The sequence below is a fragment of the Carcharhinus amblyrhynchos genome, chromosome 5, assembly GCF_965287045.1.
Source record: "Carcharhinus amblyrhynchos chromosome 5, sCarAmb.v2.hapA, whole genome shotgun sequence".
Taxonomy (NCBI): Eukaryota; Metazoa; Chordata; class Chondrichthyes; order Carcharhiniformes; family Carcharhinidae; genus Carcharhinus; species Carcharhinus amblyrhynchos.
This window is the reverse complement of record NC_137328.1, coordinates 105,064,730-105,090,984: the sequence shown is the minus strand read 5'-3', so window position 1 is coordinate 105,090,984 and position 26,255 is coordinate 105,064,730. Positions and strand designations below refer to the sequence as shown.

The following is a 26,255-nucleotide window of genomic DNA, read 5'->3' as shown; positions in this document are numbered from 1 at the left end:
CAACATGACAGCTCAGAGACTATCTCTGTTGCTGTGCGGACACATGGATTTGGGCCTGTGTCTGTGGGAGTTTGCACGTTCTCCCCGTGGTTGCGTGGGTTTCCTCCGGGTGCTCTGGTTTCCTCCCACATCCCAAAGATGTGCTTTTAGGCTGATTGATTGGGTAACAAATTGTCCCTATATTGGACCTCCCTGATCCTCGCACATTAGGCGTAGACTAAAATCATGAATAGGTCACTGAGACAATGGGATGGCGGCGCGGGCTCGTTGGGCCGAAGGGCCTGTTTCCCGTGCTGTGTTGTTCTTTGTTCTTTGTTCAGTCTCCACAGGCAAAGCATAATCCTCTGCCATTTTTGCCAACTCCAACATGATGCCACCACCAAACACATTTTTCCTTCACTCCCTCTGTCAACATTCTGCAGAGGCCGTTCCCTCGGGGATAACTTAGTCCACTCTTCCACTATACCCACATCTCTCCCGTCACTCATGGCATCTTCCTGTGAAATTTTAGAAGGTGTAACACCTGCCCCTTTACCTCTTCTATGCTTACCGTCCAAGGTCCAAAGCATTCATAACAGGTTAAGCAGCGTTTCCCTTGCACCTCTTTCAATTTGGTGTATTGCATTCGTTGCTCCCAATGTGGTCTCCTCTGTATCTGAGAGACCAAGCGTAGATTGGGTGATCGCTTTGCTGAGCACCTTCGGTCTGTGCGCAATCAGGGCCCTGACTTTCCGGTTGCTTGCCATTTTAACACATGATCCTACTCCCATGTCCACATGTCTGTCCTTGGCCTGCTACAGTGTTCCAGTGGAGCTCGATATAAACTGGAGGAACAGCTTCTCACCTTTCGGCTAGGCACTTTACAGCCTTCCGGTCTCAACATCGAATTTAACAACTTCAGCTGATTCGCTCTACCCCACCTTGACCCCTTTGTTTTCATTCTATTTTCTTTACTGTTCTCTACCTCTGATTTTATTAAGATCAGACATGATTTGGCCACAGTGGACTGGGTTTAGCTCAATTAGCTGGACAGCTGGCTTGTGACACAGAGTAAGACCAACAGCGGGTTGAATTCCCCTACCGCCCAGATTTCTCAACCTTGCCTCTGCACTCAGGTGTGGTGTTCCTCTGGTTAGATCACTACCAGTTAGCCTATGGTCACCTGGGACTATAGTGACCATTTTACTTTTCAGGAAGGGTGGAAGGGATAAACCAGGAAACTACAGGCCAGTCAGTCTAACCTGAATGGTAGGGAAATTACTGGAAGCAGTTCTGAGAAACAGAATTAATCTGCATTGGAGAGGCAGGGATTAATCAAGAACCGTCAGCATGGTTTTGTGAAGGGGTGGTCATGTCAGATCAACTTGATTGAATTTTTCGCAGAGCTGACCAGGTGTGTAGATAAGGGCAATGCATCTGACATCATCGACTTGTTCTTACTGGAAGCCTGCGTCCAGTGGTGTCTAACAAGGAACAGTGTTGGGCCCTTGCTGTTTGTGGTTTATATAAATTATTTAGACTTAAATGTAGGAAGATTGATCAGTAAGCTCATGGATGATACAAAAATTGATGGGGCAGTAAATAGTGAGGAGGCGAGCCTTAAATTACAGGAGGATATGGTCAGATGAGTTGATCAGTGGCAAATGGAATTCAATCTAGGTAAGTGTGACGTAATGCACTTGGGCAGGACGAACAAGGCAAGGGAATACATAGTGAATGGCAGGACACTGGGAAGCACTGAGGATCAGAGGGACCTTGGTGCACGTGTACCCCAGGCTCTTAAGGCAGCAAGACAGGTGGATAAAGTTGCTAAGAAAACATATGGTATACTTGTCTTATTAATCAAGATATAGAGTTTAAGGTCAGGGACGTTATGCTGGAACTGTATAAGTCATGTGTAGGTCACAGCTAGAGTATTGTTTGCAGTTCTGGAACTGCAATAGGAGGGATGTGATAGCGTGGGAAAGGACGCAGAGGAGATTTACCAGGATGTTGCCTGGGCTGGAGAGTTTCAGTTATGAAGAGAGATTGGATAGACTGGGGTTGGTTCTGTTGGATCTGTTTAACACGCAGATGAGGCTTCCACATCTTGGTCCCACCTGCCATTTTTACAGGTCTGCTCAGTCTGCCTGATTCCCCAAAAATCCAGCCCTAGATGTCAGTCGTGATTTAGTTGGTAGCATTCTCATTCCTGAATTAGAAATGCCAATCCAGAAACCTGAGGACAAAATCTAGGCTAACATCTTAGAGCAATACTGTCAGGGTGCCACACAATAAGAGTTGATAAGACATTAAATCGAATTCCCCTAAGGAGGATGTGAAGTAACTATGACCTGTTTGAAGAAGAGCAGAAGCTCTTGGTGCCTTAACAATATTTATTCCACCATCAACATAATTGAAACAGCAGATCTGGTTATCATCACATTGCTGCCTGGTAGACCTTGACTGCCGTGTTTCCAATGTTGCAATAGTGTCTGCAGTGTAGAAGTGCTGTAAAGCACTGGGACGTAATTGAGGTTATGAAATAAGCTGTACAAATGTAAGACTTTATTATCTGATGTAATGTGAGTACATAACACAGAATTACATCTTCTGCTTGCATCACTTCTCCAGTTGGACAACACAGAGCTTGTTGTGTCCGTTTTGAAAAACGTAAGCAGAACTTGCCAAGCACTGGACTATTTTTTAAGAACTGAGTGCCTTGTTACAAAGTGCAGTTCACTCTCACTGTGTCACTCTACTTAATATAACTCTGTATTTCTTGCATCATTTTTATTTGAACTCGCAGCTCTCACCTGTCCCCAGTTTTCAAGATCTGAAATAAATTCCTGCTTTATGCACAATTACAGCAAAAGTGTGATCCTGAGACCCTGAAACCAGAGGCCAAGCGGTACATGGAGAGACTGCTGAAACTGGGAAGAAGAGCTGGTTTACACCTAACAGAAGAAGTCCAATCAGTAGGTTCAGTAGTGTGATTATCTTCTGTACTAAATACGCATAAATGAGTTACAAATATATTAACATTCCACTGGCAATATTACATTGGATCATTAGAGCCATCTGGAATCGTGTGCCATAACTTTATACAGATAGTCAGTTACTGAGTTCAGAAGGTCTGTGATATTAAATGTCATAATTGCAGAAACATCTATGTTGCTCAGTATTGGATAACACTGACTGACATTTTATCCTTTTTGTATTGCTCAGGAACTCAAAACCATCAAGAAACAAATCAGTGAGCTTTGTATTGATTTTGAAAAGAATCTCATTGAGGACACTACCGTTCTCCTGTTTACCAGGGATGAACTAGGTATGAACCATGGTTTGTGACTGGGTAGTGGGTAACTTTCTTGCAGATATATACTTGGTGGTGAGAAAACTTATTCTACTTGGAGTAATAATTCTTTCTTAATTGGTAACTGGATGCTTATGTTGAGATATTTTCCAGGTCACTTGATTTAATGCTTCCATTAGGGTTTGTACTTCAGTAAAAAGTGAAGTAAGTCTTATAATGCTACACTGAATTTTCTGGCACATATTTTGGAAGTGAACAGTTGAAATAATTCGTCCTAGACATTTTTAGGGGAAATTAAAGAAATGCAGAAAGATAACTGGACAAAGAAAGAAAACAAACAGAATCGAAAGTAAATAAAATGTTGGCAGAATTTTCCCAAAATTGCACAGAGCGCTGGATCAGACAAGAAAAGCTGTGTTTTGCTGGCTTTGCAGACGCCTTTGCTCACCTGATTAAGTAGCACTCTGTGCAATTTCAGAGTGCTGACAAGGATCAGAGAGCCAGCTCAAGGGGTGGAGCCTAAACATGACAACAAAGGCGGGATTCTGAGATCAGGATGGGCTTTTTAAACGGCACCCAATCTCACAGTTACATTTAAGGTCCCCCCCCGTCATGCCACAGAGATCGTGATCCCACCCCCAAGCACAGGGGCACCCCCTGCCCCTCATGGGCATCAGGACTCTCCCCTCCCACCTCACATAAGGGGAACCATCCCTAACGGAGCAGGGTTAACCCACCTGCCAGAACCCCCTTGGCACTGTCCCCTTCATGTGTCCCCCGGCAGTGCCCCTGAGTTGCATGACCAGCCTTGACTCTCACCCCAGAGCTTCCAGGCACCTCCGCATCCCTGACATAGTCATCAGTGATTTGCGATGGCAGGATGACATGCTGTCGGAGGGGGAGGATAAGTTATGGACAGAGACTATGGTGTAAAGCCCTTTAATTATAGAGTCATAGAGTTTAACAGCACAGAAAGAAGCCTATCGGCCATTGTGTCCACGCCACCCATCAAGCACCTTATTATTCTAATCCTATTTTCCAACACTTGGCCCATAGCCTTGTATACTATGGCATTTCAAGTGCTCATCTAAATATTTCTCAGATGTTGTGAGGTTTCCCACCTCTATTACCCTTTCAGGCAGAGGTCTAGATTCCCACTACCTTCTGGGTGAAAAGATTTTCCTCCCATCTTCTATAAACTTCCTGCCCCTTAACAAATCTATGTTCCCTGGTTATTGACCTCTCTACTAAGAAGAAAAATTCATTCCAATCCATCCTATCTATGTCCTTCATAATATTTTGCACCACAATCAGGTCCTCCGTCAGCTTTGTCTGCTCCAAGGCAAACAACTCCAGCCTATCCAATCTCCCCTGATAGCTGAAATGCTTCAGCCCAGGTAACATCCACACCTTCTCTGGTGCAATCACTTCCTTTCTATAGGATGGCATCCAGAGCTATACACAGTACTCCAGTTGTGGCCTAACCAATGTTTTATACAGCTCCATCATAACCTCCCTGCTCTTATATTTAATGCTTGAGTTAATAAAGGCAACTGTTCCATATGTCTTCTTAACCACCTTATCTACATGTCCTGCTCTCTTCAGTCATCTGTGGACACGCACACCAAGATCCCTCTGACCCTCTGTACATCCTAGGGTCCAGTTATTCATTGTGTATTCCCTTGCCTTGCTAGCCGTCCCAAAATGCATTACCTCACATTTTTCAGGGTTAAATTCCATTTGCCATTCTTCTGCCCATCTAACCAGCCTGTCCATAACATCCTATAATCTAAGGATTTGCTCCTCGCTACTTACCACACCACCAATTCTTTTGTCATCTGCAAACTTACATATCATACCTCCTTATATTCAAACAAGTCAAATGAAAAGATACCTTTGCAGCAATGAAGTTTCATCTATACTTATATATTAATGAACATTAATTTGGGAATAAAGAAGTACGGTTTTAAGATGTTATTAATATGACTAAAGATGCACGTAACTATACCTCTCACGACCAAATAGGACAAAGGTCCATTATTGGAGGATCAGTTTGGTTTAATTGCTTTTTTATTCATTTGGAGCCAGTTAAGTCAGTTGGCTAGATGGCTAGAATGTGATTCAGAATGACACCAATAGCGTGGGTCTGATTCTCGTTCGGCCTGAGGTAGACTTAGGACCTGCCTCCTTCCCCTGTCCCTGAAACTAGAAGGCAGTGGCAAATGATCACTGACAAAAGGCATACAATAAACCAAGGACCCGCCTTTGGGCAGAGCACAATTGATGATGATGTTTTATTTTCATTTATGTTAAGATCTAAATATGTTCTGATGATCTGTTTTGCCATGTGCAACTGTAAAAAATAGCTTGGCTGCTATTCATTAGGGGGCCTCGCAGATGACTTTCTTGATGATTTGGAAAAAACAGATGATAATAAATACAAGGTGACCTTGAAGTACCCTGACTACAAGCCCATCGTTAAAGAGTGTTATGTCCCTGAAACTAGAAGAAAAATGGAGATAGCTTTTAATTCCAAATGTAAAGAGGTAAGACAAAGTTGAAACGTTACAGAAAGATTAAATGGATATTAATTTCCTGAAATCTATTCAGAGCCAAAGCATCTTGGGATGTTTCATTATGTTAAAGATGCTACTTAAATATAAATTGTTGTTGTTCTATGTTGCAGTCACTGAACTGATGCTTGTAAATGATCATTTAGGAGTAAAATGCTTGAATTTAAATTGGGGCACAATTCATAGATTTTAAAATCCGGTGTAGATTTCTGCAATGAAAATTGAGAGTGGACTCCAACAGTACTGTGTTTGGATTCGTACCTGGTACAAAGGAAGTTGGTTGTGGATTGTGGTGTCTGGAGGTCAGTAATCTCAGTTCCGGGATATCACTGCAGGAATTCCTCAGGGTAGTGTCCTCAACCCAGTTATCTGCAGCTACTTCATCAATGATCTTCTTTCCATTATAAGGCTTGAAGTAGGGATGTTGACTGATTGTACAATATTCAACACCATTTGTGACCCCTCAGATACTGAAGCAGTCCACGTCCAAATACAGCAAGACCTGGATAATATCCAGGCTTAGACAAGTGGCAAGTAATATTTGTACAACACAAATACCAGACAATGAACCATCTCCAACAAGAGAGAATCTAATCATTGCCCTTTAACAGTCAATAGTATTATCAGCACTGAATCCCCAAGTATCAACATTCTGGACGTTACCATTGACCAGAAACTGACTGGACTAGCCATACAAGTCGGGGAGGCAGTGGTGCAGTGCTAATGTCACTGGACTAGTAATCTAGAGACCCAGGGCAAGACCTGTGGACCCGGGTTCAAATCCAGGTGAAATTTGAATTCAATAAAAAAAATCTGGAATTAACAGTCTAAAGATGACTATGAAGCTCTGTCAATTGTTGTAAAAACCCATCTTGTTCTCTAATGTCCTTAAGGGAAGGAAATCTGCCATCCTAACCTCATCTGGCCTACATCTCACTCCAGATCCACAGCCTTCTCAAACACCCTCTCAATTAAAGGGCAATTAGCAATTGACAATAAACAAATATTGCCCATCCTGTAAATGAATTTTTAAAATATATAAATACTGCAAGAGCAGATCAGAGACTAGGAATTATGCAGCAAGTAACTCACCTACTGACTCAGGAGTGTGATGGATGTGTGCAACTCCAACAACACACAAGAAACTTGACGTCACTCAAGACAAAACAGCCCATTCGATCGGCACCCCATCCACAGAAATTCACTTCCTGCGCCTCAAATGCACAGTAGCAGCAGTGTGTACCATTCACAAGGTGCACTGCAGGAACTCACCAAGGCTCCTTTGACAGCATCTTCCATCTGCACAATCACTACAATCTCAAACGACAAAGGCAGTAAAGACAAGGGAACACCACCACCTGGAAGTTCCCCTCCAAGCCACATACCATCCTGACTTTGGAAGCAGATCACTGTTGCTGAATCAAGATCACTCCCTAACAGCACAGCGATATACCTACATCACAAGGACATGAGGGATTAAAACAAATTTTTAAAAAACAATCGGATGAGATAGTGAAGCTCAAGATGGTGCTGTTTATAATTAATAGAATTTTTTTAAGCCTATGTAACATGCAAATGTCACAAGTTTTCCACTTCAAGAAATTTTATCTGACAGATTTCATATTTAGCCTGAATCTATTTATGGTCGTCACCAGTGTGGCAGCTGGTCACAAAGATGAATTTAACATGGAGTAATTTTACTTAGCCTAATAGCCTATAGGGAAGCTTGTGATTCTTAAAAGAGTATTTATTACTATAAATTACTGGGGCAGATCTTACCCTATGTTAGACTACAACAATGCATGCACTCCTTTGTACTTATTCTCTATCTTGAAACAGGATGGCAGACTCCTGCTACATTTGCATCTAAACAATAAAAAGATTAAAACTAAAATTAAGGACTATTTATTACTATAAATCTCTGGGACAGGTCTTAGTAAATGTTAGTCTAACAGATGTTAGACTATGGGATGAAATGCTTTCCTTCCATTTTGAAACAGGATGGCAGAATTGTATATTTTAGTTCCTGCTGCAATTGTATCTATTCTCAACCTCAGTAGGGATCATAACGTCATATATTAGACTGGCTTTCTTAATCTCTCCCACCCCTCCCCTTGTTTAAACGTCAAATTCCTATCTCTGTGAATCTGTCAATCTTGCATGATCTTTATGCTCTTCCAATTCTGATCTCTTGTGCATCTCCCTTCTTAATCACTCCACCCAGTAGCAACAATGCCCTAAGCTCTGGAATTCCATACTCCCTATACATCTCCACCTTTCTCCTCTTCTTTATGATGTTCCTTCAAGCCTATCCTTTTGACCAAGTGTTTGGTCACCTGTCCTAATACCTCCTTACATTGACTTGATGTCAGATTTTATTTGATACTGCTGTGAAACAGCTTGGGATATTTTACTACATGCAAAGTATTATATAAATGCAAGTTGATGTCAAAGGATCGATGTGCGATGACCATAAATCTGTGTAAATTCAGTGGAAAATTGAAAGAAATTTGTCTTGTTCCTTAAATGAATTGAAAAATGTTTTGATGGCAGGCATTATTTACTATTAAATATCTTAAAATTGAGGAGGAAAATTTAAATCTGCTTTTGGAAAATTTATGAAACCAAATCAGTGGATTAATTCTCATGATATTTTATTGCAGGAAAACACAGGAATTCTTGAAAAACTGATCCCACTTCGAGCAAAGGCGGCACAATTATTGGGCTTTAGTTCACATGCTGATTTTGTGCTTGAGATGAACATGGCCAAAAATGTACGAAATGTTTCCAAGTTCTTAGGTGTGTTCTTTTAATTGAAATTTAATGGAGTATTGAGATGTAAGATTGTTTCTAAGGGGTATTCATCAGCCAACTAACGGAATTTAAAATTTCACAGCTTCCCATTATCTTGCTGATAATCTGTTTGACAAATTCCTCTCTTTCCTACTATAGTGTATACCAATGTGACAAGTATTTGCTTTAGATTTAAGGTTCATATCAGATAGGAAGCACAGTGTGGAAAAGCAAAAAAAGTGGGCAAATAGCATCAGTGTCAAGTGAGTAGAGTACGGATCTGGAGAGATAATCTGGAGAGAGCCGGTGGATGTGGTCTTTCTGGATTTTCAGAAGGCGTTTGATAAGGTACCTCACAAGAGGTTACTGCAGAAGGTCAGAGGACATGGAGTTGGGGGTAGGGTGTTAGCGTGGATAGAGGATTGGTTGTCAAATAGGAGGCAGAGAGTGGGGGTCAATGGGTGCTATTCGGATTGGCGGTTGGTGACTAGTGGAGTGCCCCAGGGGTCGGTGCTGGGGCCTCAGCTATTTACCATTTATATAGATGATCTGGAGGAGGGAACCGAGTGTAGGGTGTCGAAATTTGCTGATGACACCAAGATTGGGGGAAAGGCAAATTGTGCGGAGGGTGTGGAGAGTCTGCAGAAGGATCTAGATAGGCTGGGCGAATGGGCCAGGAAATGGCAAATGGAATTTAATGTTGGCAAGTGTGAGGTGGTCCACTTTGGTAGGAAGAATGGTAGGAAGGACTATTACTTACGTGGCGAAAAACTGCAGCAGGCGACGGTGCAGAGGGACCCCGGGGTCCTTGTGCATGAGTCGCAAAAACCCAGCCTGCAGGTGCAGCAGGTGGTCAGGAAGGCGAATGGGATGCTGGCCTTCATAGCGAGGGGGATTGAATATAAAAGTAGGGAGGTCTTGCTGCAGCTGTATAGGGCATTGGTGAGGCCGCAGCTGGAGTACTGTGTGCAGTTTTGGGCGCCGCACCTGCGCAAGGATATTTTGGCCTTGGAGGGAGTGCAGAGGAGGTTTACTAGGCTGATACCGGAGTTGAGGGGGTTGAGCTATGAGGAGAGGCTGAATAAACTAGGCTTGTACTCGTTAGAGTTTAGAAGAATGAGGGGAGATCTCATTGAGACGTATAAGATGATGAATGGGATGGATAGGATAGAGGTGGAAAGACTCTTCCCGCTCAAAAAAGACAGTAGGACTAGGGGGCACAGCCTCAAGATAAAGGGGGGGCAGTTCAGAACGGAGTTGAGGAGGAACTTCTTCACTCAAAGGGTGGTGAATCTCTGGAATTCTCTGCCCGTTGAAGTGGTGGAGGCTGCCTCGCTAAATATTTTTAAGAAGCGGGTTGATGGGTTTTTGATAAGAGAGGGGATTAAGGGTTATGGGGAGAGGGCGGGAAAGTGGAACTGAGCCACGACAGATCAGCCATGATCTTATTGAATGGCGGGGCAGGCTCGAAGGGCCAGATGGCCTACTCCTGCTCCTATTTCTTATGTTCTTATGTTCTTATTATAATTCCAGTTTGTCCAGGCTGCTGCTGCTGTCTAGATCAGACCACTATCCATTGTTTCTGATCACCATGTTATCAGAGAGACATCCAGGTATGGAGCTGGTGCACTGAAGGGCAACTAAATTGATAACTGAGGTTAGGCATCCAAGTCACAAAGACCAGCAGTAAAAGTTGGAATAGTCTTAGAGGTTATTTTACTTAGTATTGATATTCCTAATGAGTGAAACAAGATTAACAGCAATAACTTTACATTTGTAAAATATATTTAATGCAGAAAAACACTCTAAAGCACATCACAGTAATATGGTCCAGAAAATGATTACTATTCCAGAGAAGGATACATTAGGAAAGGTGATCAAAGTTTTGTCAAAACGGTGTATTTTAAAGAGGGCCCTACAATTATGGGAGAGGAGGCTGGAGGGGTAATGAAGTCAGGGACTCAAACATATTAAAGGGACTTTGTGATCTGAAGGTACAGGCAGCAGTGGCAGAGCAAAATAAATGGATTTACAAAAGAACAGAGGAAAAGGTCAGAGGAGTACACAGATTTAAACATATGGATTCAAATTTTAAATCAGAGGTGAACTGAACTTGTTGAGCGTAGTTATAAACACACCCTCAAACACAGAAAAAGGAGTGTAAAAAGAAAGCCTAAATTTTGCTCAGTAGTGACAGTGAGTGTGAGGATGGCGGATCTTATCAGCAAATGCCAGAGATAGAAATATAGAATAGAAACATAGAAAAACTACAGCACAATACAGGCTCCACGGCCCACAAAGTTGTGCTAAACATGTCCCTACCTTAGAGATTACTAGGCTTACCTATAACCCTCTATCTTACTAAGTTTCATGTACTTATCTAAAAGTCTCTTAAAAGACCCTATCAAATCTGCCTCCACTACCGTTGCTGGCAGCCCATTCTGCGTGCCCACCACTCTCTGAGTGAAAAACTTATGCCTGACATCTCTGTATTTACTTCCCAGCACCTTAAACCTGTGTCCTCTTGTGGCAACCATTTCAGCCCTGGAAAAAAGCCTCTGACTATCTACTCAATCAATACCTCTCAATATCTTATAAGCCTCTATCAGGTCACCCCTCATCCTTCGTCTGGATGATGGTTGGATAATTACCTGGAAAAAGGTATGAAAGGCTAACTGAATGCGATTCATGATAGTTAGAAGGCTTTGAGCTTTTCTAATTCTATACATTGCTGCTTCAGCCAGTGCATTGTGCTCGTTCACCTTGCAAGAAGTGTTTCTGCACAGCAGGAGAACGGGAATTCAGAAATTGCAGTCCACACATCTGATTTGCAGCCTGAATAATTTCTGTCCATTCATTATAATAGAGAGGAAATAATGTGAACTAAGAATCTAGCAAGTTGATCTTCACATCTCTGATAAACACTCCCAACACACAGTGTTCCGCACCAAGAATGTCAATTGGAAATTTATTCTCGCTGCGTGTAATTGCAGTGTAATTTGCAATCCAAAATCAAACTTGTAATTTGCTCCTTTACTTTTGCTCGACAGATGAATTGTTTCAGAGATTGAAACCTTTAGGCGAGGAGGAAAGGCAATTCATTTTAGATTTAAAGAAGAAAGAATGTGAAGAGCGCGGATTCGAGTTTGACAACAAGATAAATGCATGGGATATGGATTATTATATGACACAGACTGAGAAAATCAAATATTCCGTTGACCAGAATTATCTGAAGGAGTTCTTCCCCATGGAAGTAGTAACTGCTGCATTAATGGACATTTACCAGGAATTGTTGGGACTTATTTTCTATCAATCAAGGAATGCTCACACCTGGCATAAGAGTGTAACACTGTACACTGTCCAGGATGCTGCCACATGTAATATTCTGGGTCAATTTTATCTCGATCTCTATCCAAGGTATGTCAGTTAACATCTTTAAATGTTAAATCCAGTTGAAAGCTCTAAACTAGGCATTAATGAGCCACTGTGAACCATCAGAAGGAGCAGAATTCTATTCTAGCAGAAGCTGTAACCTCATGACTCAGCATACTTCATCAATCAACTATTACCATCAGGCAGGAGAACAGCCAGGTTCAATGAGTGCAGGTTGGCATGTCAGGAGCAGCAGTGGGCGTATCTGAAAATTAGGTTCCATCCTGGTGAAGCTGCAAGGCAGGACTGTTTTCATGCTAAATAGCAGAAACAACATGTTATAGACAGAGCTTCGTGGCCCATAACCAATGGATCAGATTAAAGCTTTGCAATCCAGTTACATGCATTTGTGAAAATTGGTGGACAATCAATTAATAACCGGAATGGGCTTCATGAATAACCCTGTTCTCAATGATGGCATAGCCCACCTTGTGAATGCAAGAAATAAGACTGAGGCCTTTACAACCAGTCTCCATCCAATTCAATTTATCCATATAGTATCAAGAAATAGATGAGTGGACTGGATATTGCAAAGGCTATAGATTCCAACAGCACCCCAGCAGCATCAAAGAAGACTTGTGCTGCAGCCAAATTATTTCAGTATAACTACAACCGAGCAAATACCTAACAAAATTTCTGTTTACAGAAAGCAGGAGAAATTCAGTTTGGCCAATTAGCATCTCATCAGTCTAATGTGAAGGTGCTGTTGACAGTGCCAACAAATGGCACTTACCTGCTTAATGATGCTCAGTTGGATTCCACCAGACCGTATTGCAGCCTAGATCTAAACAAGGACAGAAGAGCTGAATGCCAGAGGTTAGATGAGAGTGAGCATTTGCGGCATCAAGGATCTCAGTAAAATTGAACTCAATTGGAGTCACAAAGAAAGCATTTTCAGTGGCTGGAATTACATCTAGCACAAAGAAATGGTTGTGGTTGTTGGAGGTGATGACCTATGGTATTACTGCTAGACTATTAATTCAGAATCTCAACTAATGTTCTGGGGACCCAGATTCAAATCCTGCCATGGCAGATGGTAGAATTTGAACTCGATAAAAAATATCTGGAATTAAGAATATACTGATGACCATAAAACCATTGTCGATTGTTGGCAAAACCCATCTGGTCACTAATGTTCTTTAGGGAAGGAAATCTGCTGTCCTTAACTGGTCTGGCCTACATGTGACTCCAGAGCTACAGCAACCTGGTTGACTCTCAACTGTCCTCAGGCAACTATGGATGGGCAATAAATGCTGGCTAGCCAGCAACGCCTGTGATCCACAACAATAATAATAGAAAAGGTTAGTAATTTCTGTCCCAGGACATCATTATAAGTGTTTCTCAGGGCAATGTCCTAGATCCAGCCATCTTCAGCTACTTCATTGACTTCATCAATGATCTTTCCTCCATCATGAAGTCAGAAATGGATGTGTTCATTGATGATTGCACAGTATTTTGTTCCTTTCGCACCTTCTCAGATAATGAAGCAATCCATGCCCAATGCAGCAAGACCTGGACAACATTCAAGCATGGGCTAATAAGTCGCAAGTAACATTTATCAGAAGGGCCAGGTAATGACCATCTCCAACAAGACAGAGCCTGTCCCCTCAGTAAAATTTTAATAGTTGAATTCCCCGCTTTCAGTAATCAGGAATTACCATTCCCCGCTTTCAGTAATCTGGAATTACCATTGACCAGAAACTTAACTGGGCCATCAATGTTAGGGATAAGCAGGGAGTGTGATGGAATATTCTCCATCTGGAAGACTACAACTCTGACAACCAGGAAGCTCATCGTCGTCCAGGACTTGGAAATATGTTACTATTCATTCATTGTTGTTGGGTCAAAATCCTGGAACTCCCAAACAGCACTGCGAAGATATCTTCATCATGTAGAATGCAATGATTCAAGAAAGAACTCAGCGTCTTCTCAAGAGCAAATAAAGATGGGCAATAACTGATGGCCTTCCCAGCAAAGCTAACATTGCATGAATGAATTTTAAATTGACTGTCACATCAATATAGCAAATAGATGTTGGGCGGGATCTTGAGCCCACTCTCTTTGTCAGCAGAAATGGCAGGCTCAAAATGCGGAAAATTCAGAAAAGCATGATTCTCAACGGAAAAATCACATTTTCCGATTTTGATCTCACTTTGCTGGTGGAGAGATATGGAACATACCGAGAAATGGCACAAACCTAATTTGAATGTATCATCATATCATTCGTGAGCACTCAGTCTGGGTATTGAGCCTGTACCAAATACTGAACTGGTACTGGCATGGCATGACATTGGCACCATTTACTACAATTCTACATAAGCATGACTTGGCACTGACCCCACTCGGGGAAGATCGGAGGGGAGCACTTGGCAGCCATTACTTCTCAGGCATTCCAACACACAAAGAGCACCAGCGAAAATGCTGGGGATGCGCACAAGCACTGCTCGGGGCTGGGGGCAAGGATCAGTGTCGCCATCGGGTGGGCGAGGTCTGTGCATCACTCAGTTGTCTTACGTTCCCTTCATACCAGGTTACTCCTTGCTCTGAGGGGATGCGCTGGTTGCCAAGCAGGCATCACTTCCCGGTTCCTCCATGCTAAGTTAGTGTTCAAACAGTAGCTAAGTGGTTGCCCTTCCTTGTTGGAACTACAAATTGGGTGGGAGGCAACCATAACAGAGGGGCAGTACAGGGTGCGACTGTGAGGTTCCAGGGTCCGACTTTGGGAGAGGCCAAGCTGCACGCATAGCCTGGAGGGATGGCTCCTCAGGGACAAGGGGTAGTCACTCAAGATTGGCTAATGATGTCAGAGGCCACAAACACCAGCGGAGATTCGATTTATTGAGGCTCATGCTTCAATGCATGTGCTCGTGGAGCAGGCAGTTGGACTGTTGAAGATGCAGTTCCAGTGCCTGGTCTGAGCTAGTGCCCTACAATACAGGCCCCAGAGGGTATGCTCTGCTATGCTGTCCGCAACATAGCGCTGGAGAAGGCAGACAACCTAAACCTGGAGGATATGGAAGAGCACCAGATCTCTTTGAATGTGGAGAAGGTTAAGGAGGATGATGGGCCTGACAGTGTCATGGAGAAGGAGGAAGAATGCTGGGCAGGGGACAGAGTCAGAATTGGTCATTGAACAAGGGATGCCCTGATCACCTCTCTTTTCAGGGATGAGCGAGAGTAACAGGCGGTGGCGTGTCTCCCAATGGGTGTAAGGTCACTGTTGTTGTATCATCATTATGTTTTTTTTTAATTTATTCATGGGACGTGGGCATCGCTGGCTGGCCAGCATTTATTGCCCATCCCTAGCTGCCCAAGGTCAGTTGAGAGTCAACCACATTGCTGTGGCTTTGGAGTCACGTGTAGGCCAGAACAGGTAAGGACTGCATATTTCCTTCCCTAAGGATGTTAGTGAACCAGATTACTTTTTAATGATAAGTGACATTGGTTTCATGGTCATCAGTAGATTCTTAATTCCAGATTTTGTTTTATTATATTCAAATTCCACCATCTGCCATGGCGGGATTCAAACTTAGATCCCCAGAACATCAGGTGAGTTTCTGGATTGATAGTCTAACAATAATGCCACTAGACCATCACCTCCCCTTATCTAACCATTTGGTTGCACATTTTCAATGGCAGGGGGCTGCAGCCATTGGCCTGACCCTGTAGGAGAATGATGATAATTTGCAGTGAGGGTATAGTGGTGCTTCTCTCATTCTCAATGATATGTCTGACTCCTGCCAAGCAGAGACCTGTATGTGCCCTGCCAGTGAGGGTTCATCAAAGCTGGAATGATAGTCTCAGGCACTGCAAACCCCTCTAAGTATTTGGCTAGATCTACACTTTCATCTTACACCCAAGGTGGGCAGGCAGTCAGCACCTCGACAAACCCTTAGCCTCTCCATTCAGAACTGCTGTAGTCCTGTTGGGTGGCGGGTTGTTCCTTTCATGAATGGGGTCCCAGAAAGGCTGGCCAGGGGTTGGGAAAGTTGGGGATGTGATTGACTGCAACAAGGCTTCTTTGCTTTGTCCTCAGTGTGGGAGAGACATAGCACTGTCATTCTCACGTATTATTCTTGACTGAGAAGCCAACAACTTGCTCTAATGCCACTCTTAGATGGCCAGTGGGAATTGACTTGAGAGTTTGTAGCCCTTTCTCTATGGGAAGCATGTCCTCCTGCAGGAATGGCTAAGACAGAACACATGCTCAGATTCTCTTCATGATTTTATGACACAGCACATTGAAAGGCTTACAGTACTTGCAACACTCCAATCTCCGACAGTTCACATTAACATCAACAGTGCAGACATGATGAGAACCTATGTATTTTATGTAAAAAGCATAAAACAGCTTTACTTGCATCTGACTTACTTAGATCAATATTTAGATTTCAGCAAAGTGATGTATATCACCACAATTAGAAATAGCGCTACTTATTATAATCAGAAGGTTGTAATTAGGAAAATGACGGTGTGATTAATGAAAGTATATTATCCCTCATAGTAGATTGAATATTCGGTACATTCAGTGCAATTATGAAAAAAATTTAACGATGTGAAGGGTTTGCTGCAGTGACTTTAAGATGAAGTTATTTATGTCCTTATGTCCTTTATACCATATCATTGCATATGCTTCTTATATGTAATGAAAAAATAATTATATCTCTGTGAAGTGCCTGAGGACTTGTATGCATGTTAAAGGCCCCATTATAAAGACATATTGTTATGTCAATGATAATAATACTTATTCTACTGCCGTGACACAAAGTAGTGACCTTGGCCGGAACTTTCCAACCATTCACGCTCCACCACCACTGCAAGTGATTTGTAGAGGTTTTAAGCATGGAAACAGGCCCTTTGGCTCAACTTGTCCATGCTGCCCTTACCTATTGCCCACATTTGGCCCATATTCCTCTCCATCCTACCCATGTAATTATCTAAATGCTTTTTAAAAGATCAAATTGGACCTGCCTCTACCACTACCTCTGGCAGCTTGATCCAGACACTCACGCCCTCTGTGTGAAGAAATTGCCCCTCTGGACACTTTGTATCTCTCTCCTCTCACCTTAAACTATGCCCTCTAGTTTTAGACTCCCCTACCTTTGGGAAAAGATATTGATTATCTAGCTGATATGTGGCCCTCATTATTTTATAGGCCTCTATAAGATCGCCCCTCAGCCTCCTACGCTCCAAAGAAAAAAGTCTCAGCCTCTCCAGCTTCTCCTTATAACTCAAACCATCAAATCTGGGTAGCACCCTTGTAAATCTTTTCTGCACTCTTTCTAGTTTAATAATATCCTTTGGCAAGGACACAGAATTTGACAGTCAGACAAATCTCCGTTCACTACAGTGAGATGAGAAAATCCCGCTGGCATGAATGGCCAGAAAATTCCAGCCCTTATGTTTACAAGGTGTTTCTTGCCTGATTTGATTGTTATAACTATAAGATTAAAATGATAAAGTTAGTTACTCTCTCGAATTTTGTTACAGAGATGGTAAATACGGGCATGCAGCTTGTTTTGATCTCCAGCCCGGATGCCTACGACCTGATGGAACCAGACAAATGGCAATATCAGCAATGATAGCAAATTTTACCAAACCAACACCTGAAGCTCCCTCCCTTCTATGGCATGAAGAAGTTGGGACTTACTTCCATGAATTTGGTCACGTAATGCACCAGATCTGTGCCCAGGTACCTGCTTTACAGTTTTTTCAATCTAGGTTTTGGCTTCACCACCTGCCAGGAAAAGTTATCACTGATGCTCTGGTAATTATTAATTTGCTGTCCATGCAAAATTGCTGTCATGTTTACGATGACTGTAGTTGGGGAAAAAATTCCGTTGTTTGTAAAGTATTTTGGGATATTGCATGAATTTGCAAATAGACTTTATAAAGTCCTCCTTCATCTGTCCTCAGCTTCCTCTGTTTCTGAAAGACAGTTGTAACTGTTTATTCAGTGTAGCTAGTTTTGGTTGTATTAGCATTTAGTAATTTGTTTATTCAAATTCTAATCTTCTGGGCTGGTATCTCCAATTTGAGTGATACCGTAGATGCTTTGCTTCTCTGCCCAGTGGAAGAGTTGGGACAGTTGCTGTTCACATTTGAACGATATGGCATCACCTATCTTTGCCCAATCATGTGAGAACTACCAGACTTGTGATTCTGATTGAGATTGACAGGATCATAGGCTCAATGTTTCAATCCTGTACGGATCGTGTCCCCGAAAGTGGGGACATTATGTGAAGTGAGAAACTGGACAACCGTTAAATAGATTAACAGAGCCTGTGAAACCATATCATTGTTTAAGTTCAAAAATAAAAAGCAATTACCACCTTCTGGACTATCTGCCAGAATGTCTGTTTGACATCTGGTTTCATTGTTCCAAAGCTTGCTTGCATTATTTATTTGTTTTAAAGCTATTCTCACTTTAAATGTTCAAAATGATGCAGTGATTTTCTACAACGTATTTTAGCAGCCAACATAATTTAACATGTTAATAATTCAATTTATTGTGCAGGCAGATTTTGCCATGTTCAGTGGAACCAATGTGGAGACAGATTTTGTGGAAGCCCCTTCCCAGATGTTAGAGAACTGGGTTTGGGAGAAGGAATCACTCAAGAGAATGTCACGTCATTATAAAAGTGGGCGTCCTATTCCGGATGATTTACTTGAGCAACTTATTCGATCAAGACTAGCTAATGCTGGTAAGAAGCGAGTTATACAAAGGTGAACTGTAACTCCCAATTGTACTGGAATGCTTCTCCAAGTGGCAGTAATACTTGATTGGTATGAGGTAAAAGAACGCTTTCTCAGAATATGGAAATACTGCATTCATCATCCATCACTAGTTACCCCAAGGAGGTGGTCTGTCTTTTTGAACTGTTGCTGGCCTAGTGTGTAGTGATTGTTTCTGTTGCTAAGAGGCATGCCAGACCACTTGAGAGTGAATTAAAAATAAAACTACATTGTGTCGGCCAGACTGGAAAACGTTAGTGAAACAATTCATTTTTATGCAATTCCAACAGCTTTCTCAAACATTTTTCATGATTTGAACTTGTGTCTTCTGAGTTACTTGCACAGTACCATAGCCACTGTATTACCATGGACAAAGATCATTTAGGTGTGTTATTATTTGGAATATCATATTTAAAGAAATAAATCTTCTAAAGCTGGCCAACGCTTCATTAAAATAAATTTTCTTACTATATGATTCTTACTAAAAATTCCATTCCCTACTTGAAGAACTTTTTGTATTAAACATGTGTCTTAATGGGTAATTCCACCTGATGATATGGTTCAAAGCCATGCAGAACACCAGATTCCAGCTTTAGTATCAGCCAGTGGAGAATGAGATAATCTCAACCAGAGCAAAGATATATTCCTAAAGTGCCTCTGGGTTGGGGGGGATAAAATTAGTTAGAATTGTTTCCAGCGATCCTTTGATGGCATGGTACATAATTGCATATTTTGAGTGAGGATACTCAATTGTGATGCCTTCCACCCGCTGTTTAGGTTTACTTATGAAGATCTGGCATTTATGGAAGAGGCAGCCCCTTGACGAAAGCAGGGAACCAAGATTTGAGGGGGTAGGGGGCAGGGAAGTGGGGAGGAGGGTGGTAATAATAAATAATCCCTTTACAGCATAGTTACAAGCAAATGATATGTTGTCACCTTCCAACGTTAGTTCATCAAACAGGTAGGTTTACCAGGCTACTTCGAAGGCCCCATGAGTTATTTTAATGAGCTAAACAGACCAAAAAAAATGCCAAGTTTTGTTCCTAGCTTGTACAGATTTAGTTGATACAGTGTAGGTTAGCACGACAATTGGCAATATCCTCACCATTTCCCAATTCGAAGAGACAAAATGGTTTGCTATACTCCCAGCACCTTATGTAAACACATGGGCAAGTGGGAGGTCAGAAAAAGATCGAGATTGAATACTGGATGCTTGAGCAGATTCCCGGATGCATGAGCAAAGGCTATATCTAATGCCTATGGTAAGCAGTCATCCACTCCAGGAGAGAAGTGAAGACAATTGGGAAGAAAAGAATATATAGAAACAGGTGGTAATTAACATTTACATTTGCACCCCCCACAGGATAACAATATTTTGTTTTACTTAATTTGGCTGTTGATACTGTTACAGTGTGAGTAATTAATGTAGTGTCATGTATGTGATTAACTCATATTTTGAAGTGCAGAAACACTTTTACAGTGCACATTTGCAAATGTGTCAACCATTCTCCAGCAGTGAATGATTAATTGATCTGTTTTTGGTGATGTTGGCTGAGAGAAAAATGTTAGCTGTGATACTACTCAATCCTCTTTGAATACCGTGACATCTTAAAGATCTGTCTTGACTTAATTTTTCATCCAAAGATCACACTACCTTAGGTGCGGCTCTTCATCAGTACTGCCCCAGAGCCTTGATTTTGCGCTCAAGCCTTGATAATGGGGCTTGAGCACATCTTCTGACTCAAAGACACAATTGCTAGTAATTGAGCTAAGATTGGTTATCGCTAGTTTCATCATAGCACAGTTTAAGAAAACCCAACAAAGGAGCTTGTAGTTACCTGAAAGCAGCACAAGAGACTAAACAAGGATTCCTGCACCTGTTCACCATCTAGTGACCCCCCCGCTCACAAGTATATGTACATGAACATTAAATGATGAATGGGTAAGATTTGGGATTGTAGTTCACCCCACCCCATTGTGTGTGGGGGGGTGGGGGGTGGGGGGCAAGTGGCAGCAGGAAACTAATGCCATGAAATTATAAACCAACAGGAGAGCCAAGCCAAGAAATGTAATAGGGAAGAAAGTTGGCACAAAAAGAATATGTGGTAATCCATGAGCAATTTGGTTGTTCATGAATCAAGTGAAAGTATAAGCAAGCAAATATGACCCAGATGGTGATTTGATAGACTGAACAGAGGCTCCTAATAGTTAATTGAAGCTGATACCTGTACAAGCGCTGGTTACATTTTTAATGCAAAGGAAGAACCAAAAGAATTAATATTAATCTCTTGGTACATGATATTGAATCCCCTCTGCATTCTTCACATAAATTACAGATTCTTACAGATAAGAAATTTGTGATGTTTGAACAAATTGTGGATAGGAAACCAAGTAGGTGTAGGCAAAATACTGTGGATGCTGAAATCTGAAACAAAAGCAGAAAATGCTGGAAAATCTCTGCAGGTCTGAAGGCCTCTGTGGAGAGAGAACAGAGCCAACCTTTCAAATCTGGTCATCCAAGCTCAAAACATTGGCTCTATTCTCTCTCCACAGAAACTGTTAGACCTGCTGAGATTTTCCAGCATTTTCTGTGTTAGGCCAAGAAGGTGCCTGTTTTGGGGCATTATGACTAATGTATTTTTTGCAAAGTGGGAAATGCTGAAAGCTCCTTTCTAACTCCAACTACCAACCAAGAGGTAGGTTCAAATACCTGATACAATCTCGTCACCCTAAATTTGTGATATTTCTGATATTATTAGAGGGGATGGATTTTTGGCATAAATGTGCATCACATTGAAATTCCAATGCAAAGAACCCAAGGGTAGGACTTAATTGCATATTCATGGTACTATGCTCCAGAGTTTCCATCAGATGTATTTTACATATCAACTAAAAATTCATCTTGCGCTGGGCAATGCAGATTTTAATAGATTTTTCCTAGCAATATTTTGAGATCAAGTCCTTTTTAGTATTTCTTTCTTGCTGTGAAAGCAGACATTCAAATGGTATGCATTGATTTGGAGAGAATTTTTTGCATAATGTTACCAGTTTTTTTTCTGCATTCTACATGCCTGAAATTCCTAATGATATACTTTCCAGAGTTAACCTAGCAACTTTGAAAAGATTGTAATAAGTACTCAAGTAAGTGTTTGTATCTCAATAACGTGGGGTTTTATTATCTGATTGAACTGAATTTTAACTCCCATGTGGATTTACAACTGAACATCTTTCAAATTTTGAACATGAGTTATTGCAATTGAATAATGAATCCAATAAACAACAGTTTTGTGTGAATTGTTATTAGAATAAGTATTATGATCTTTTAAAGATCAATTCATATTCTGGCTTTCAGGTGTTAGGTTAGATTTTTAGGCCTGGATTCATATCCTCAAAGCAAATAGAGGAGTGAGGAAAATTCCCAGCTTGACAAAAATACCCAGAAAGGCAGGATCTCCATTGCTGTGGGCCATGTGTGAGCTGGAGTTAGGCCAGCCAACTCAGGGAGAAGTTTGGAGGCAGCCGGTGGGCTGTTTGAAAGACCTGCCTTGATGCCATGTGACTTGCCCACCCACCTGCCCACCACCCCTCCATGTTCCCTCATGCCCCCTATGCAGGTTCTGCCCTTCCACCCACCTCCTCAGGCCCTGCATGTCTCCTATGACAGGCTCTGCCCTTTCACCCATTCCATACGCCCCCTTATGCCAGATATATCCTTTAGCTCACCTCCTATGCCAAACTCTGGCACTTCCAAGCTTATTGGCCCACTTTCTAGAATGAGTGAGCACCACAGTATAAAGTTGTGTGTCTTTAAAAAAAAGCTTTGAAAAATGTAATCCAGTGATCACTTTTGTCCATGCTTAGAAATGAAAGGTTTAGATAAGTCAAAAGAAGTTTCAGTTTATCTAGGCCCTTTGAAATTTCCACAGACACGTGAAACCGCTTGACTTATGTCAACAAACATTGTGAAATTGACCACGGAGATCAGAAAACTGAGCTATCAATCAAACAATGTTTCCTACGGGGCATTAAGTGTTCTGTTATTCTAATAGATGTATTGGCTCTCAGCTAAGCTTACATAAAAGGTCTCCTGATGCACACTAGGGTTCATTACTCCTCTAAAGCCATGAACCACAATCCTCATCTGACTGCATGAAATACCTCTCCCCACATTGGAGCCAGCCAGCTCAGTAGTGCTCGATTCGGGCTTCGGACAGGAAACAGCCTGCACCCTTTCAAAGCACTCCAAAAATTGCACAAAGATCAGGAATGGGGGCCGGTATCCCAGAATTGGAACCTGCCTGCCATTTATAAACGGTTTCCAAATCAACCCAACTTGGAAAGAAATCCAGGCCATTGTCTTTCAACTATAAAAGTTGTGATTATTGGACAACACAGTGGTTATCACTGCTACCTCACAGTGCCAAGGACCTGGGTTCGATTCCAGCCTTGGGTGACTGTGTGGAGTTTGCACATTCTCCCCATGTCTTCATGGGTTTACTCCAGGTGCTCCCACAGATGTGCAGGTTAGGTTGTTTGGCCATACTCAATTACCACTTAGTGTCAGTGAGATTAGCAGGTAAATACATGAGGATAGAGCCTAAGTGGGATTGCTGTCAGTGCAGACGCGATGGGCCAAATGGCCGCTTTCTGTACTGTAGGGATTCTATGATTCTACTAAAAAAAAACCCAGTCATATGAAAGGTTTTTCTGTTATTTCTTTGAAGAGATCCATTGTGCTATTGTTAACAGATTGGAATGCTTTTGCCAAAGGGTAAATTATAAATCAAGTATCAATTTAAAGTTGATATAATAAAGATACGAGACAGTTTCTATAGGAGCAGAAAATTGAATTAGTATTTGAAGTAGGGGAAGACAAAGGACTTTGAGGAAAGGTCATGGCAATGTACTTTTTTTGAATTTCTTAAGCAAAGAACAAACTGAGATGATGGACAAAATGGTCACTATCTGTGCAGTAAACCGAAATGGTTAAAACATTGAAAAGAGATTGCTACTTTGCCTCTATTTAGAAGCAGAGTTGAATTAAAACTTCATCAATATTAATTTGATGATAATGGCTCTGATAAATTGTTTCAAATAGAATCCCTTAATAGTTTGACCTACTGCAGATGGCATGTGTGGGGAGTCTGAAATGAGTGATATGATTCTATATTCTGTTTGCATGTCTTAATCCCTTTGAAAGAAATTGGCACAGGTGCATAATTGGATAAATAATATCAGTGATTCAATAGAGAATTTTACAATTATGAAGACTTTGAAAGTCTGAATAAGGAACATTTATTTGATCGGGTTGGAACATCAGTCATAGAATCATAGCAATTTACAGCATGGAAACAGGTTCTTCAGCCCAACTTATCCATGCCATCCGGTTTTTACCATTAAGCTAGTCATAATTATCCGTGTTTGGCCCATATCCCTCTATACCAATCTTACCCATGTAACTATCTAAATGGTTTTTAAAAGACAAAATTGTACACGTATCCACCATTATGTCTGGCAGCTTGTTCTAGACACTTACCACCCTCAGTGTGAAAAAAGTTGCCTCTCTGGTCCCTTTTGTATCTCTCCCCTCTCACCTTAAACTTATGCCCTCTAGTTTAGACTTCCCTCCCTTTGGGAAAAGATGGTGGGGAGAAATCTCCCATCCAGCTCGCCGCAGGAATTGTAGCAGGCGGCCGGGGGGAGAGACCACGCAAAAGTCCATTGACCTCGCGCAGGATTCTCCAGTTTTGGGGCGAGTGTGGACGAAGAATCCCACCTGTTGACTATCTTCCTTATCTATGTTGGTGCTGAGGTGTCAGATTTAAAATTGAGGAGAAAGTGGACAGGAGGAATTTCTTTACTGAAGTTGTTGGAGCATGGAGTGTTTTGCCACAGTGTGTAGCTGAGATTGGGACTATCGCATCCTTTAAGGAAACTATCAATAAACAATTGAAACGAAAAAATATATAATGTTATGGAAAAGAACCAGGGCTACAGAACAAGATTGGAATTGTTCCAGTAAAGCACACGCACAAACACAATAGCCGGGATTCTAGCAAAAAAATTCTAAGTTCCCAACATGTGGGAAACGGGAGTAATTCCCACCAGTTTTTTTTAGCATACTTAACAGAGCAAATCTTGAGCAATGCAAAGCGCCATAGCGTGATTCACTTTCGTAAGAGGATGGGATTTATTCCCACCCAAGAGGCTGGTAGCATATTGCTGAATGGGCCTCTGTGCATGCATCTGTCAGAGTGGAGATTGGCGTATGTGCAGTAGCTCCCCATTTCTGACCTCTTGATCGCTGCTCTTCCTGATCATTGGCCTTCCAATTCCCCCATCTACCAATTGCTGGCTTCCCGGATGTCCCCAGGCCAGCCCTCCTCCCCTGCCCCCGCCAATCCTGATAATCAGCCTCAATGTTCTCCCACTGGCCAGCCAGCCCTGTTCTCCCCCTGACAGTCCCAATCCCCCCCTCCACTTGATGGCCAGCCCCGATAAGCCTCACATCCTCCTTTTCCCCACCAACCTCTTTGCAAAGTTGTAGCGGGTGCCCCCACCCCCCACCACCACCAATCATCCCTAATAAGCCCTGGCCCTCCAATATTTCCCACTTCCTCTTGCCTCACCCAGCCAGTATCAAGGTACTCAGCGGTCAGTGCCACTTTGCCCCTTGGGCAGTACCAGTGTGACAAGCTGACACTGCCATGCTGATACTGCCCAGGGGGCACACCCCCACCCACCCATTCCAGTGGGGGGTGGTGGTGGGGAGGCTTCAGTGTTCCATACACTGGGATCAGGCATCTGTTCCTTGTTAGTGGGGAGCGATCGTAAATGCCACTGGAGGAAACCACTCCCTGTGGTGGGGGAGATGCTAGCAGGCTCAGAGAATACTGTCCCGGACCCGTTAATCATACAGAAGTGTCTATTTCCGTGACATTTCCATACGATAATCAGCCGGAGTGGAACTGATGATGCCAAAACATTTACCTCGGGAGACATGTAGAGGCCGTAGCATCCAGCGTGAATCCTGCGGAATGGCCATCACTGGTGTTTCCCGGCTCGCTGTGCTACCAGAGCAGCGCAGTGGGCCTGGAGAATCACCCCCAATGGTCCACTGGCTGCTTCTGTATTTTTTACTGTTACACTGTGATTAGAGGTGGGAGGGAAATACACCCCATAGTGTCAAAGCACAAGTCAGTTTCCCAGGGGATTTTTCCTGATCATTCAGGGAGGGAGCAGTAGCATTAGTGTGGTTGCCAAAATGATGGCAGGGATAACTTAAGCCTGCCAATTTGCCTTGTTTAAGGCTTGCTCAAATCAGTGTTCATTACAACTAATAAATTTCAAACAAAACTCTGTCAAACTTTTTTTCAGGCTGAGGTCACACCTCAAAATTCACCTCTACACCTCAGGTAAGCCTCCAG

The 26,255-nt window shown here is 42.3% G+C and overlaps 1 protein-coding gene across 4 annotated transcripts in view; it reads left to right on the top strand.

The window, feature by feature from the left end:
* LOC145343265 (neurolysin, mitochondrial-like) overlaps nucleotides 1-26,255 on the top strand; it is a 44,227-nt gene that overhangs the window by 10,974 nt on the left and 6,998 nt on the right. For 3 of the 4 annotated variants that reach the window (XM_080189385.1, XM_080189386.1, XM_080189384.1), the window contains 7 exons: nucleotides 2,850-2,957; nucleotides 3,208-3,310; nucleotides 5,681-5,841; nucleotides 8,532-8,667; nucleotides 11,712-12,078; nucleotides 17,584-17,785; nucleotides 18,611-18,797. In XM_080189385.1, the coding sequence (XP_080045511.1) occupies nucleotides 2,850-2,957; nucleotides 3,208-3,310; nucleotides 5,681-5,841; nucleotides 8,532-8,667; nucleotides 11,712-12,078; nucleotides 17,584-17,785; nucleotides 18,611-18,797 (1,264 nt within the window). Of the gene's footprint in view, nucleotides 1-2,849; nucleotides 2,958-3,207; nucleotides 3,311-5,680; nucleotides 5,842-8,531; nucleotides 8,668-11,711; nucleotides 12,079-17,583; nucleotides 17,786-18,610; nucleotides 18,798-26,205; nucleotides 26,244-26,255 lie in introns of all 4 variants that reach the window. The other variant, XM_080189387.1, reaches the window with a different exon arrangement.